This window comes from Leptopilina boulardi, unplaced genomic scaffold (assembly GCF_019393585.1).
Source record: "Leptopilina boulardi isolate dan_hultmark-lab unplaced genomic scaffold, ZJU_Lbou_2.1 LbouV2_30, whole genome shotgun sequence".
NCBI lineage: Eukaryota > Metazoa > Arthropoda > Insecta > Hymenoptera > Figitidae > Leptopilina > Leptopilina boulardi.
In genome coordinates this window covers 1,888,690-1,903,087 of record NW_026137863.1, presented here as the reverse complement: position 1 = coordinate 1,903,087, position 14,398 = coordinate 1,888,690, and the positions used below count along the sequence as shown (strand labels likewise).

Below are 14,398 nucleotides of genomic sequence, written 5' to 3'. Positions count from 1 at the left end.
ATTAATTTTTTTTTTTTTTTTTACAGGCGCAATTGCTTGGCGAGTCATTGTATAATTATGTATGTCCCGAGGATCATGAGGAGTTAACGAAAAATTTTAGTTTTAATAATGACGCTCAACAAAATTCGAATGTGAGCGATCAATTGGATGAGAGTTCAAATTCATCGGACGATTTTTCCTTTAAAGAAGAGCAAAGAAGGAGCTTTAGCATTCGTATTGCTCAGCGAACTGTGTCTAGACGTGAACATATTCAATATGAATGTTTTCACATTTCCGGCAGTCTCTGTCTCGCCAATGCCTGCAGAAATGCCGGTTTAAATGTAAACAGATTATGGCAGCGAGGTACGTTTAAAATATCTTCTCAGAAATCTTCAATTTGAAATCACAATTGAATTTTTTTATTAATTTATTATTGTTTTTACAATTTTATTTATTGTTTTTTACAATTTTGTGTATTTTAATTTTATTTTTGTTTTTTTAAATTAATTTTATCAATTTAATTAATAACTTGTCAATTGATAATTTTTAATAATAATGTTGATAATCACTTGGAGATTAATTAAATATTTTTTTTTTTTTTTTTTAATTTTTTGTAGAAAACAATGGTACGAGTAACGATATTATTTTCATTGGCATCGCTCGTATGTTGAAAAAGAGAACAATCACTGAACTTTCACTATTGGAGGCTGATAAAGATGAATACGTTACACGACATTTGGTTGATGGACGTATAATTTTTTGCGATCATAGAATATCGGTAGTTGCTGGCTATATGGCTGAGGAGGTTTCCGGTAAAAGTGCATTTGCATTTATGCACAAGGACGATTTTCGATGGACGATGATTGGTCTCAGACAAAGTGAGATTTTTTTTTTTTAATAAATTCACTTTTTTAGTAAATATATTTTATTTACTAATATTTTAATTACTATTTTAATTACTAATATTTTAAAAATTTCAGTGTACAATAAAGGCGAAGGTTTTGAGCACTCATGTTATAGGCTCGTGGCAAAAAACGGTGAATTTATTTATTTACGAACGCACGGCTATCTTGAGTTTGATAAAAATACTCAAACCGTCGAATCGTTTGTTTGCGTCAATACCCTTATGTCGTAAGTAAAATAATAATTTTCCTACGTTTCAAAAATTGAACTAAACTTTAAATTGAAAAATTTTGTTTTTAGACGAGAAGATGGAGAGAAACTTATGAAAGACATGAAGAAAAGATTTTCAGCAACAATAAACAAAAGTATAGAGGATGGAAGTGATTTAGCGTTAACTCTCGTAAGTGAAAACAATTTTTTTTTTAGAAAAAAAATTAATTAAAAATATAAATAAATAAAAAGTAATTTTGAAAAATATTTAACAGGAGGATGAATTAGACGATGAAGATGATGAAGGATCAAATGCAGTTGCCGGCGTTGAAGATCCAGCGCAACTTGAAGATGCAATTAGCAATCTTATAAGCGATTTACCATCAGCAGCATTAACAAAAGAACGTCTTGCTCCATCACCACTTCCCGATCCACAATTTTATAAAGCGGCAATATTTTCCCAACGTTTACCACCTGCCTCCGAGCAAGTCAGTCGAATGGGAATTAAAAATATTGAACACATTTCCCGTGGCAAGGGAAAAGGTTCAAAAAGTCCAAAATCAACGACAACGACACCTGTTAAAAAATCAATTTATCCAGATAAAAAAATTCCCGAACTTGATTGTTCAAGTCCAATAATGGAGAGTCAGGCAAAAACTCCCATTGCTGAAAAAAGTGAGTATTAAAAAAAAAAAAAAATAAAATAAACTAGAACTAAAAATTAATTTTTTTTTTCAGAATTGCCAATTGCTGAGAAAATAATACCAGAACATTCTTGCCATTCGAGTGACGATATTGTTTCTGAATTAGATACAAATTCCTATGTTAGAACATCAGTTGTACGTGAATTAAAACCATTTGAAGTAAAATTGGAACATGTTGCCGATAATATTGGAGTGGATTCTTTGCTCAATGGACAATGCTCGAGTGAAAATATCGATATTAATTTAAAGAGACGTTACAGCGAGGATATGAATTCAAATGCAATTGGTGGGAAAAATTTAACAGCTGATATTGAATCATGTTCGTCAATTAGAATTTTAAATGACGACAATGCAGGAACATCGAGAAAATTACAAATTAATTTAAAACGACGATTTAGCGAGGAGGACAATGATGAGATTGATGAGGGGGGTAATTCAAATGTGAATTCATGTAAAAGACTGCTTAAAGATTCATATTCAACAACAATTGATGATGTTAATTTGGAGCCAACAAATTTTGATAATAATATTGTTAGTGATTGTACAACACAGCAATATACTTATCTTTATAAAAGTTTAAATGACGTTGAAGTTTCGGAAATTAATTTACAAGATTCAACAAGTGGAGAATATTCGCAAATTGATCCTTCATTCGTTATGCAATCGTCTGATGAACTTTTGGATTTGCAGGGATTTCAGGATATTCCTAGTGATATGCTGTCGAGTCCTGGTTTAGAAAGAAATTCAGGTAATTTAAATAATAAAAATAATTAGAAAAATAATAGTAATATTTTTTTGCTATTGTGGGAGATTTGTATTTGCAAAGTGAATTTATTGAAAGATGTGGAATTTTTATTGTTGAAAAATTTTCAATTGTTTAAAAAAAAAAAATTGAATTATAAAATTTGTCATTTTTAGATTGGATGAGGATAATTGACAATTTGCGACCTGTGGTTAATATTGAAAGTAAGGAACTAGAATTTATTTCTTTGGAATGTAGTTAAAATTTTGAACCTTCAAATGAGGGAAAAAATTTTTTTTCCGCTTCGATATATTTTCTAAAATTATTTTATTCTAATGAGAAATAAAATATAAATTCAACATTTATTAAGTAAATCATTTTTTAATATGTGGATAATTTTTTTTCTTCTTTAATCAAAATTTAGAAAAAGTAACAAAAAATTCTTTTGAACGTTCAAAAATTTAGGAACTTTGGAATGAAATAAAGAAATTCTTTTTATTATAATTTAGATTAAATTGATAAAAAAAAAGAACAAAAAAAGTTCAAAAACAGATATTGTAGAAAGAAATAGTTTTAAAACAATTAATAATGTGTTAATGATTTTTTTTTCTGTTGTAGATAATTTTGGAGAATCGAGTGAAGAGCAATTTATCGTAAACGATGTAAGTATTTTAGTTTTTATATAAAATAAGTATAACACTTTTCTCTCAATAATTAAAATTTCTTTAGTTTAAAAATTTTTATTACCTTTTTGTATATTAATATTATTTTCTAAATTATTTATTAATATTATTTATATATTATTTATTAATATTTGTATATTATTTATTAATATCATATTTAAATCATTGTTTTTTGTAAAATTTAAAATTCATTTGAATTTTTTCCTCTCAGGATGTGCTCAGTGAAGAAATAACAAGGAGACAACTTCAACTTGTTAACGGAATGGAAATGTGCGAGTCACAATTTAATGCAATACAACGTAATTTAGATAATCCCGCTCTTCAACCGCAAAGAGACAGATTAATCCAGTTGCAGGTAAATATTTTTAATGTTTTCAAAAAAAAAATCTTCTTTTTCGCAAAAAAAAATAATTTTCTTTAATTTCAGGCGGATCATAAGGTACAAAAGCAATTACTAAAAACATTGCAAAAAGAGCACCACAACATTCAGTCAATTAGGTGGTAAAAAAAGTTTTTGTGACGAAAATTTTCCAGTAATTAAGTTTTAATTGAAGTCCCAGTTGACCTGTATAAAAAAAAGAGACTATCGAAACGATAGCAAAATTAAAGAAAAAAAAAAAAAAAAGTGTTATTCCGCAAAAAAGGAGAGAAGAGAAGAAAAATTGAATCTTTCAAAGAAAGCTTCGCGGAGTAGTAACGTTGTTACTTTTGTGAGTATCAAAGTTGTAAAAAGTTTATTAAAAAAAAAAAAAGTCAACAGCATAAATTAAGGAAAAGGTGCAATGCCCTCATTACGCCATAAGTTACACTGTGTCTAGTCGAAATAGAAAAAAAGAAACAAACAAACGCGTTAAACAGAAAAAAAAAAATCTGTTGACGATGACACACACACACACATCCTTTCAATGGATAAAAAAAAAAACAAAATACTATGTCACAGTTGAATATTAAAAAAAAAAAATCTTGTAAATATTTCCTATTTTAAAGAAAAAGTTTGAATAACGTGTAATAAAAAAAAGAAAAGGGGGATCTCAAAGTCGTTAAATGGATCGTGAATGAAAGTGAGAGAATCAATATTTAAAAAACTGAAAAATTTTCTTCTTGTAGTTTTTATCAAGAGTCCTGTTAAAGACTCACTTCTTTTTGCGGTGGATGTTTTTTTAACGAGACAAAAGTTCTCAAATACAATATTTAATCAGTCATGGGAATAATTTAGTTACTTAATTAAGTAACTAGTTAATTTTTTTTTTTATAACAATAGTAATAATTTATTTTTATAATATATAAATATATATTAATTTTATATAGAAATATTATTTTAAACGTCAGTTTAAAAAAAAACAATGGCAATATCTCAATGTGATTCTTATTATTTTATATATGAAAATAATAATGTTTGAAAAACAGTCTTAGCTTAAGGTGTTTCTTTTTATAAATAATATATAAAAATGTTACAAGAGAAATGTAACAAAAATTTGATTTTTTGAAAATTTTGAAGAAATTTAATTTTCTATTAAAGTGGAATATTATTTGAAGAAAATAACATTGCCCATGACTTGATTACAATATTTAAAAAAAAAAAAAAAAAAAAACGTTTTGCTAGGCAATGGATTGTTTTTACCACCGTTTCAATAATTGGCTCGTCGTATTATGAAAATTTTGTCTGTATAATCAAATTCAATAGATTGTGCATAATTCTTATTAAAAGAAAAAGAAATTTACAATTTAACGTACAATTTAACACCATCAGTTCCAAAAATATTGATTATTTACAAAACAGCCGAAAATAATTTTCAATTGCAATTACAAAAAGTTATTAATGAAGATTTTTCTAAATTTTTTTTTTTTCAACAATACGGAAAAGTTTATTTTTTTAGAAAAGAAAATTCAATTTTATTTATTAATGTAATTTATTTTAGGCTGTTTTAAATATAGCAATATTTTTGGTTTTTTTTTACAATTCTTACACTAAAAGAATTAAGGAAATATTTGTATAGAGCACGACTACTGCGGGATAAGAAACTTTAATAACAGTAATTTTTGACTAATTCGAATTATTTTTTGTTTAAAAAAAAACAGCAATAATTTTATTGTTTATTATTTCTTAAAGAAATTATTCGTTTTTTTTTTTTTTTTTGACGTTTGACAAAAAATTGAATTTGTTTTCGAAATCTTTATTTTGTTTATATAGAGACTATTTTTTTGTTTATTTAGAATTATATTTGGCTATAAAGAAAAATTTATAAGAAACTATTGTTGTTGTTGATAAATTCGTCACGTCAAAAAAAAAAAAAATTTTGAAATTACTTTGACTTTTTGGATTGTTAACCCTTTTGGAATCATAAATGACAATTTTGAAAAAAACATTTATGTAAATTTTGAAGGGTTAAAAAAAAAGTTTTGCTCACTTTTAAAAGCTATTATATTTTGAAATATGGCTTTATAATTTTTAGCTTAATAATTATTAATTATTAATTAATGTATATATAATATTTTTGCGTATATTTGCAATAACAATTAATTTTATTGATCTAAAAATGGAATTCCTTTAAAGAAACTGAATTCTAGAAAATTAATTTTATGGTAAATATTTTTTAAAGATTGAAATTATATTTAAAAGAAGGATATCAAAATATCTAAAAAAAAAAAATATATATATATATATGATTCTCTCTCGTAACGACGAAATTAAAATTACAAATTGCGACAAAAAATCTCAAAAAGATATTATATAACGATTTTTGTTGCTATTAAAAATAGGAATTTGAAAAAAAAAAAACTTCAAAAATATAATTTTTTGATTAATTAAATTTTTATTTAATTCTTATATAACACAAAATTAATTTACTGTGGTTATTGTTAATTTCGATGGCAATCATTTTTGTTTAGAAAAAAAAATACGAGATATATTGTATGACAATTTCCCAGTGGCATTGTTACAGTGTAAAAAAAAAAAAAAACAACAACAAAAATAATATTTAACATCCTGCAGCGATGTCGTGCAACTAAAAATATATTTGTATTTTATCTACTTTGTAAATACGTTACTTATTAGAGTAGAGATTTCGAAGTTTATAAAACTCACGATTTCTTTATGTAATGAAAGTAATTTTTTTTTTATTTACATTTTTTTCTAAAAATATGTTTTTTATTATTTTTTTTTATAAAAAAAAGAATTCAATGAATTTACAATGTTAATATTCTCATTAATGAATTGTTTATCTAATTTATAAGAAAATTTCAAAAAAAAAAAATTTCGAGATCTTTATTCTAGTTAATTATATTTTATATATATACATCGTTGATTGTGGATTTGTGAATGGTTTTTTTTTCTTTTCTCATATATATGTATATATATATTAGAAAATATAAGAAACAGAAAACATTCTCACAATGAAAAACCTGCATGACTCAGATGTTTGTTAAGATTTTTACAAAAAATCCTTTCAGTCTGAATGTGACGTAAATGAAAAAAAAAAAAAAAAAAAAAAAAAAAAAAAAAAAAAACAAAAATTCTTAATGTATGCGACATTCATTGTATAATCCAGCGAATAGCGATTTTCTTTGAATTTCGAATTTTTCGAGTTTATTTTGAAAAAAAATTGTAGCAATCATAAAAAAAAACTCGAAAAATTCAACTATTGCAATTGAAGTCTTGCAAAGGGACAAAAAAAAAAAAAAGAAAACTAAAAACCCGGTAGAAAAGACATATACTTTCTCTTATTCTTCAAATATGTCGAAATATTTCAAATGGGACAAAAATTTGTAATTTTTTTTTTCAGTAAAAATTTATTTTTCATTTGAAATAATTTTCGATTAACGGGCCTAAGTTTACCATAATTTGAAATCCGTGGTTGTGGTCAGTTTTAAGTGTCTGTTAATGTTAATGAAAGAAAAGAAATAAAAATAGAAGGGAAAATTAATTTTTTAAGAATTTTATAATTAAAACTTTAATTTCAAAATATTTTTTTTTTTATTAATTTTTCAAAATTAATTCGCAGATAATTTTTTTGAAATACTATTTTTTTTTTTTTTGGAAAAGTTTTATTTAAAATTGTGTTATAAAATTTGTATCATAAAAAAAAATTTTTTTCTTTTATTATTAATCAAACAGACCTTAATAATCGAAAGTATTCGACACACCTTACTGATACCGCTTTCAAAGTCTATTTAATGAAAAAAAAAAAATGACTAATTGAATATTTGAAAAATTAAGATCGAGGAGCCTTTCCCATCTGCGTCTTTAAGGGCGCGTGGCGTGCTGAAAGTATCGCAAATTTGACAAAAAAAATTAATTAATCAAACAATTGTAACTACGAGCGATCGTTTCCTTAAAAGAAAAAAAAAAAAAAAAAAGCCGCTTCCTACCTCCTTGTAAATACTGCGAAAGCGAAATGTAAATATTTTTCAATGGATATTCTTTGCTGATTATTAAATAATAATAATTGTTTAGAATGGCTAGAACTTCGCTTTGTTCAAATATTCGACAAAAAAAAAAATTTAAAAACCTTTGCATTAATTAATGAATTTTTCAGTTGAATAGTTGCAAAATAATCAGTATTACAAATTTTATTTTCTATACTAAAAAGAAAAAAAAGAAAATCACTGTCAAATTTTTTATATGCGCACGTTTTTTTTTTTTTTTTCTTTTGTTATTGTCATGTGTGATCTTTCTTAAGAATGCAGAAATCCATTTCTTAAAATGTAAAAAATAATAATTAAGATTGCCGTGCGTGTTGTAAAACGAACTTAAAATATATTTGAAGTGTAATTTATTTTTCTTTTTTTTTTTTGCAAAAAGAAAATTGATGTAGTGCGCAAATTTCGGAATATTGGAACTTGTGCAATAGCGTTTTAAAAAAAAATTGTCTGTTCCGATTTTTGTTTTTAAAAAAAAAAAAAGAAACACCAGATCATATTTTCTTATATATTTATTGCGCCCACAAAAACGTCATATTGACGAAAAAAATAAAAAATGAAAGAAAAATTAACGAAATTGCAAAAAAAAAAAAAAGCACGCCCACGCTGATTCGCAAGAGCGGAAACAGCTCCATATATAGTTCTTTTATAATATTTTAAACGGAACTTGAAAAATAAAAAAAAAGAAAAAAAAAAAAAAGTAGAGTAAATTGTATTTACAAGCATAATTTTTAAATGATGAAATTAATTCATAATCTTAAATAATGTAATATGGATTCTGCTGTAATGATCGGAGGTCTTTGACCTACATGCGTTATTAGTTATTGTGTCAAGACTGAGCTATTGAAGACTTCGTAGAGGCGGATCATTTTTGTAAATATTGCTGCTGAAAATATATATGTACAAATCATTAAAATTAGTTTATTTTTCCTCTTATTTATTAATAAATAAATAAATAAATTGTTTCCCTTTTGGGGGGGATTTTAAAATTAATTTTAAAGATTTTTCGAATTTTCTAAAACGAATAATTATTGAATTAAAAAATAAAAAAATTAGATTTCAATTTTAAGAGAAGGACTTAAAGAAATAAAATCTGTTTTTAATTATAGCATGAGAGAGTTTATGATTCTCGCAGATAATATAAAAATATACAAATTTCAAACCGATTCGTCGACAATAAAAAGCGTCAGTAGGTCCGTTCTTTTTCTCTCTCTCTATTTTCTTTTTGAAAAAAGTTTTTCATGCAGAATTTCTTTTTTTTCTTGACCGCTAACGTAAAAATATATTATTAAAAATTTTTTTTTAAATATGCAGATAAAAAAATTTAACAGTAAATAATAGTAACGAGATATTTTTTTTGACATATAATTTAAAAAAAAAAAAATAATACTATGAATGAAAAAAAATTGCACTGTCGGTCCCTTTTTTAATTACAACCTTATAGAAGATATATATATATATTATTCACCATTTTTAAATGTTTGATTCGCGTTTAATAGTTCAATATCTACAGCTGAGGGATTTATTTACAAAGGGTGGGAATAATAGGATAACGATATTTCTTTTTTTTTTCGTCTCTTGAATTTTGTAGTCAGCTACATCAATCTCTATATAGGCTTCTTATTCAATATAGATATCCTCTATTGGGAAAGCAGTCTCAATGAATTTGGTGTAGAATCGATGAAAGGCTCGTCTGAAATTTAAATATTTTGAAATTTTTCCCAAAACGTTTGGAAAATACTTTTTTTATTTCTATTTTTTATTTCTAGTTGTAGTTTTTTATTTGTATTTTTTATTTTTATTTCTATTTTTCATTTGTATTTTTTTGGTTCTATTTGTATTTTTTATTTCTGTTTGTATTTTTCATTTGTATTTTTTATTTCTGTTTGTATTTTTGATTAATATTTAAATAATTTTGCAATAATAAATTTTATTTTGCAATTTTACGAATTTGAAATTGTTTTTTTTTTTTTTTTTTTTTTTTGCAATTTAAAATTAATTGAAAATTTCTTTTTTAGCTCACCCGACAGCTTCAGCAACTGGTCGAGTTGATTCTTGACCAATGAATACGTGACAAGCGAACCTTTGCAAAGTTGGATGTTTCGTGATAAAACCAAGATAACGATGATCATGGGGATGAAATGCACAGAACGATACATTTTTCAATGAATAGAAATAATCGTGACAAGGGCCTCGAGTTTTCTGCAAAAAAAAAAAAAGACAATTCAAAATTTATTGCAATTTATTACACGAAAAATTTAATTAATAATTAATTATTAATAATAATATTAATTTATAAAGAATATTAATAATAATGTTAATTTATTAATAAAAAAAAATGTTTCAGATTCAAAATACATACGGGAAGTTTACTTCTGTCAACCATTCGAAGACCCTGATCAGAAACTTCAAGAATGCAACTTTGTGAATTGGGAGATGATTGAGATGTATTTCCAACAATTCTTCGTACAGCTTGACAAACGACACTTGTACCCTTGTGTGCCAATGTTTCAACTGAACCTAAATATCCCAAAAGATAGCGTTCTCTTTTTACTTTTGGTGCCGTTGGATCAAAATCACTGTAATCCATGTCAACCACATAGGCAGAGGGAAAAATTCCCTGACGTCCGGTTCTTAAATTAACACCTACAAAAAGAAAATGAAAGAAATTATAAAAGTATAATTTTCCAAGGAAAAGAAAACACCAACCTTCGCACCAAAGATCATCAGCTTCTTTCTGTACGTAAATTGGATCACCAATTTCAAGATCAATTTCATCGTGATGACGAGGGACAAATTTATGTAAACCTCTATGAGTTGCTTCCAATAATTCGAGTTGGGTAAACGGTATACCTACACTTCCTGCAAAAATAAGGTTTTAATTTTTTTTAAATAACAAAATATAAAAATTTTTATATACATTTATATTTATTTATAGTTTTATTTAGAATTATAAATAAATATTTCTTTGTTTAAAAATTGGAAATTTTTTTTCGAGAAATAATATTTTTCGTTTTTTTTTTTTTTTTTTTTTTTTACCAGGTGTACTGTCAGGTGAAACAGAATCAATATTTTGAAGTGTACTGCAGGGAATTGGCGATACACTTTTGGGACCATTGTCAGGTGAATGAGCCGTCGAATGACCGCTATCAGTTGCCATTCTTTCGCTATCCGGTGAACTATCCTCGTGACGTAATCGATTATGTGATTTTCTCAACATCAAATGATGTCTAGATGATGATGATGATGAATTTGCCGCTGCAGCCGCGGCAGCAGCTCCCAATTCCTCTGCCAATGACATTTGACCCGTATTTGCAAAAGCTGAAGTAAACAATTATTTTTTTTTTATTTTCAAAATTAAAAATAATTTTCCCCAAAAAAATTATTATTTTACTAATTAACCTTTTTTGTTTTTAGGAATTTCCGGAAGTCTTCGACGTTTTCGTTCCATACCACCGCTATTGGGTCGATGCTCGGGTGTTGCCCAGGAACTCAATGATGAACATGAATCGCCAACATCGCTGACAACACTGTCGCGACCCTCACTACCATTTCGTAGACTGCCATTAAGTCCTGGACCATAGATTGATCTTCCTCTGCTGTTCAGTCCATCGAACAAGCTATTATCACCGAAGAACAATCGAATTGTTCAGCTAACTACTTATCATGCTCTAAAGAAAAGGTCGTGAGACATAGTAATGCGGGAAAAAAAAAATTTTTTTCAATCAGATGGTTCTCGATATTTTTTCACCAAAAAATTTTCTTATATTCCAAAATTATTAGATTTTTATTTCAAAAATTTAATTTTCACTTTGATTTTTATTTCAAAATTTAATTATTACTTTGATTATATTTTTTTAATTTTTTATTAAACCAAGTCCACTTCTGGGCCGAAAGGCTGAAGCTTAATTAATAAATAAATTATTACTTTGATTTTTTTAAATTTAATTTATTGCTTTGATTTTTGTTATTTAATTTAATTTATTGCTTTGATTTTTGTTATTTAATTAAATTATTATTTTAATTATTTATTAAACTGTAATTCTTTAATTAATTGTTAATTCAATTGGAAAGTGTTACAAAAATCCCGAATTGAAAATTAATTAACAGTTCAATAATTTGAAAAATGAGAAAATGAATTAATGCAATGGATATTGCTTTCTTCAGAACTATTTGATTATTTTCTGAAGAAGGGTCAATATTTAAGATCATTAGGGTATCTAGCATTCAGATTCCAACAATCTAGTAATAACTTGCAATATTACATTTTACGGTAGAAAAATAGATTATTAAAATTCAAAATGAGGTTACAAATTCTCCAAAGTAAATTACTTCCTACTAATCAACTTTTTCTACTTTTATAAATACTATAAAAAAAATTAAACATCTTTTAATATTCTATATTAATATTTTTATCATATTTTTGTTTTATAAATATTATATAATATTTATAATATTATTTATTAATTTGTAATTATAATATTTATAAATTTATAAACAATATTGAATGATTTATTCGAAAAAAATATTAAGTATTTATCTACTTAAAAAAATTGGAATTAAAAAAAAAAATTTTTTTTTTGCGAAAAATATAAATATTTACCTAAAATCGCTGTCAGCGACTATTGAACATCGATGTTCAAATTCAACTTCACTGTCCGGTGAACTGTGGCCACTTTGATTTTGATGCCTATGAATGACGACAACATCCTCGTCCTCAGAATCAACGACATCTCGACAAGATCTACCGCCAACATCCGCATCACTTCCCTGTGATGAGGTGGGCGAATCGTCGACCATAACATCGTGAACGAGTCTAAAAAAAAAGAAAAAAAAAAAAAAAATTTCCAATAAGTCATATTTTTAAAAATAGAATTAAGAAAGGGTGAAAAATATATTTTCCATCTACTTTGTCAAATCCTTTGATAATGAAATTAAAACACGAAACAAAATTAGAGGAATATGATAAAAAATGTCATTTTGTGACATAGTTTTGTTTTTTTAAATTTGATTTTCTTTTTTTTCATTTTTGAAAATCACCTGTTGAATGTGTAAAAAAAATAATTGGGAATTGAAAAAGGAAAAAATAATATCGAGGGTATGGGAAAAAGAAAAATTGTGCTTTATGCGGCAGTCGCGAGCATCGATTTGTTGGCACAAATGAAAAATAAAGAGAGCTGTCTCTGTCATATATATATATATGTGGGAGGCTTGAAATGTATATTCAAAGAAAAAGAACAGCCTCTTTAAATAAAAAAAGCTCTTTATATATTCGCCGTCTCACATTTCGCTATATATGTATATTATTCGCGAGAAAAAAAATTAGATTATCTTTATAAGAAACAACTACTTGAGATACTTTTCAGGAGGTTCAAGGAGGCTCGTAAAAAGTTGTCTAGATATTTTTCCTCCTTTTTCTCATTTTAAGGTAATAAAGAAAACTAAAAATACTATTTTTAGGTCCGGAAGTAAAAAAAAAAAAAAAATAAATAACTATTGGACACGAATTGAAATAATTTAGAAATTTTCTTTTTTGAAAAATTATTTTAATTTCAAATTGTTTCAATTGGAAATAAGAATAAAAGATTAAAAAAAGGGATCACTGATTATTGATTTCGAAAGTATTTTCGAAAAGAAGGAAACCGAATCGTCTCCATTCACAACCCTTTCGGAGAGAAATTGAAGGTTTTCGCTATCGAAAATTTTTTTCAAATCAAAAAATAAAATTAAAAACTGTGACAAAAAAAAACACATTCACCGAAAAGAAGATATTTTGCAACGAAATTTAAAATTTATATCATTATTAAAAATTCAAGTACCTTACGTGCTCCACTTTTACGCCCTTCTTTAGAATAAATTTCAAATTACAATTTTCTTTCGAATTTTCGAAATTAAAGAAATAAATATTTCTGTTTTTTTTTTCATTTTTTTTTTTCGGGATACATTTTTTTTAGGGCGAGACTAATCCAAAAAACGGTCCATATTTAATTTCTGTCTTTCCTTTTTTTGCAAAATAATTTATTTTTAAAATTTGAAGTCGAAAATAGAAATTTTATAATTTTATAATTGGCGATGAAGGGTAAAAAATATGTATGAGGGAAATGTAGGTGAATTTTTTTTTTTTTGCGAAAAATGAAATGGAGAATGAAAGAGAGGAGAAGGCGATTTTTTTTTTGAAAAACTCACCTGTAATTAGAGACGGGGGCTTTGATGTGTTGGGGAAGTCTTTCGAAATAACGTCGAAATTCTTCGAATTCAATGTCGGCCATTCTTGCGATGACCGTAAGTCCTGGAGATGGTGGAGGTCGAAACCCAGAAGGGGATCAAAACGTGCAGAAAATATCGTTGCGTCGCTACCGTCGAGTTTTCCCCTATTGATTCTGAATGTGAGGATGACGCGCGCATATCACCCCACAACGTCAAACCGCCTCCACCTTTGCCAAGAGATATATATATATATCTATATACTAAATAGCCAAAAAAAGAAAAATAATTTATTATTATTTACATCAGGCCTAAGATTTCAATTTTTTTTTTTTTACAAATGTTCACTCCAATAAACTAACTTTTTAGAAAAAATTATTTTCTATATTATAATTTTTGTAAAATAAAATATATTAAAAAAAATAATTAGAAATATAGTTAATTTGAAATAAAAGAGCAAAAATTTGTTTAATAGGAGAAAATAAATTTTTGTTCTTATCAGTAAAATTATTGTATAGAAAAAAAAATCGCTCATTATTTGCATATTCCCTTTT

General features: G+C 25.9%; 2 protein-coding genes across 5 annotated transcripts in view; one reads left to right on the top strand and one right to left on the bottom strand.

Moving 5' to 3' along the window:
- The window catches only part of LOC127282418 (circadian locomoter output cycles protein kaput-like), a 46,401-nt gene extending 36,606 nt beyond the window's left edge, over nucleotides 1–9,795 (top strand). For 2 of the 3 annotated variants that reach the window (XM_051306646.1, XM_051306645.1), the window contains 10 exons: nucleotides 27–342; nucleotides 597–857; nucleotides 960–1,110; nucleotides 1,183–1,282; nucleotides 1,368–1,767; nucleotides 1,831–2,544; nucleotides 2,715–2,762; nucleotides 3,157–3,200; nucleotides 3,433–3,576; nucleotides 3,649–8,127. In XM_051306646.1, coding sequence (XP_051162603.1) covers nucleotides 27–342; nucleotides 597–857; nucleotides 960–1,110; nucleotides 1,183–1,282; nucleotides 1,368–1,767; nucleotides 1,831–2,544; nucleotides 2,715–2,762; nucleotides 3,157–3,200; nucleotides 3,433–3,576; nucleotides 3,649–3,726 — 2,256 coding nt within the window. In that variant the 3' untranslated portion in view covers nucleotides 3,727–8,127. Of the gene's footprint in view, nucleotides 1–26; nucleotides 343–596; nucleotides 858–959; nucleotides 1,111–1,182; nucleotides 1,283–1,367; nucleotides 1,768–1,830; nucleotides 2,545–2,714; nucleotides 2,763–3,156; nucleotides 3,201–3,432; nucleotides 3,577–3,648; nucleotides 8,128–9,658 lie in introns of those variants that run through there. The other variant, XR_007843202.1, reaches the window with a different exon arrangement.
- Nucleotides 6,685–14,195, bottom strand: LOC127282420 (JNK-interacting protein 1). 2 transcript variants are annotated; one of them, XM_051306650.1, is made up of 8 exons: nucleotides 13,827–14,195; nucleotides 12,244–12,456; nucleotides 11,043–11,239; nucleotides 10,680–10,961; nucleotides 10,350–10,502; nucleotides 10,003–10,286; nucleotides 9,664–9,842; nucleotides 6,685–9,333 (listed from the first exon to the last, which is right to left on the bottom strand). In XM_051306650.1, the coding sequence occupies exons 1-8, from the start codon at nucleotides 13,907–13,909 to the stop codon at nucleotides 9,261–9,263; spliced, it is 1,464 nt and encodes a 487-aa protein (XP_051162607.1). In that variant the 5' UTR covers nucleotides 13,910–14,195; the 3' UTR covers nucleotides 6,685–9,260. The 2 variants fall into 2 exon arrangements, with proteins under 2 accessions (XP_051162607.1, XP_051162605.1); XM_051306648.1 differs by having other exon boundaries at nucleotides 11,043–11,260; nucleotides 13,827–14,194.
- Nucleotides 14,196–14,398: the final 203 nt, after the last annotated feature.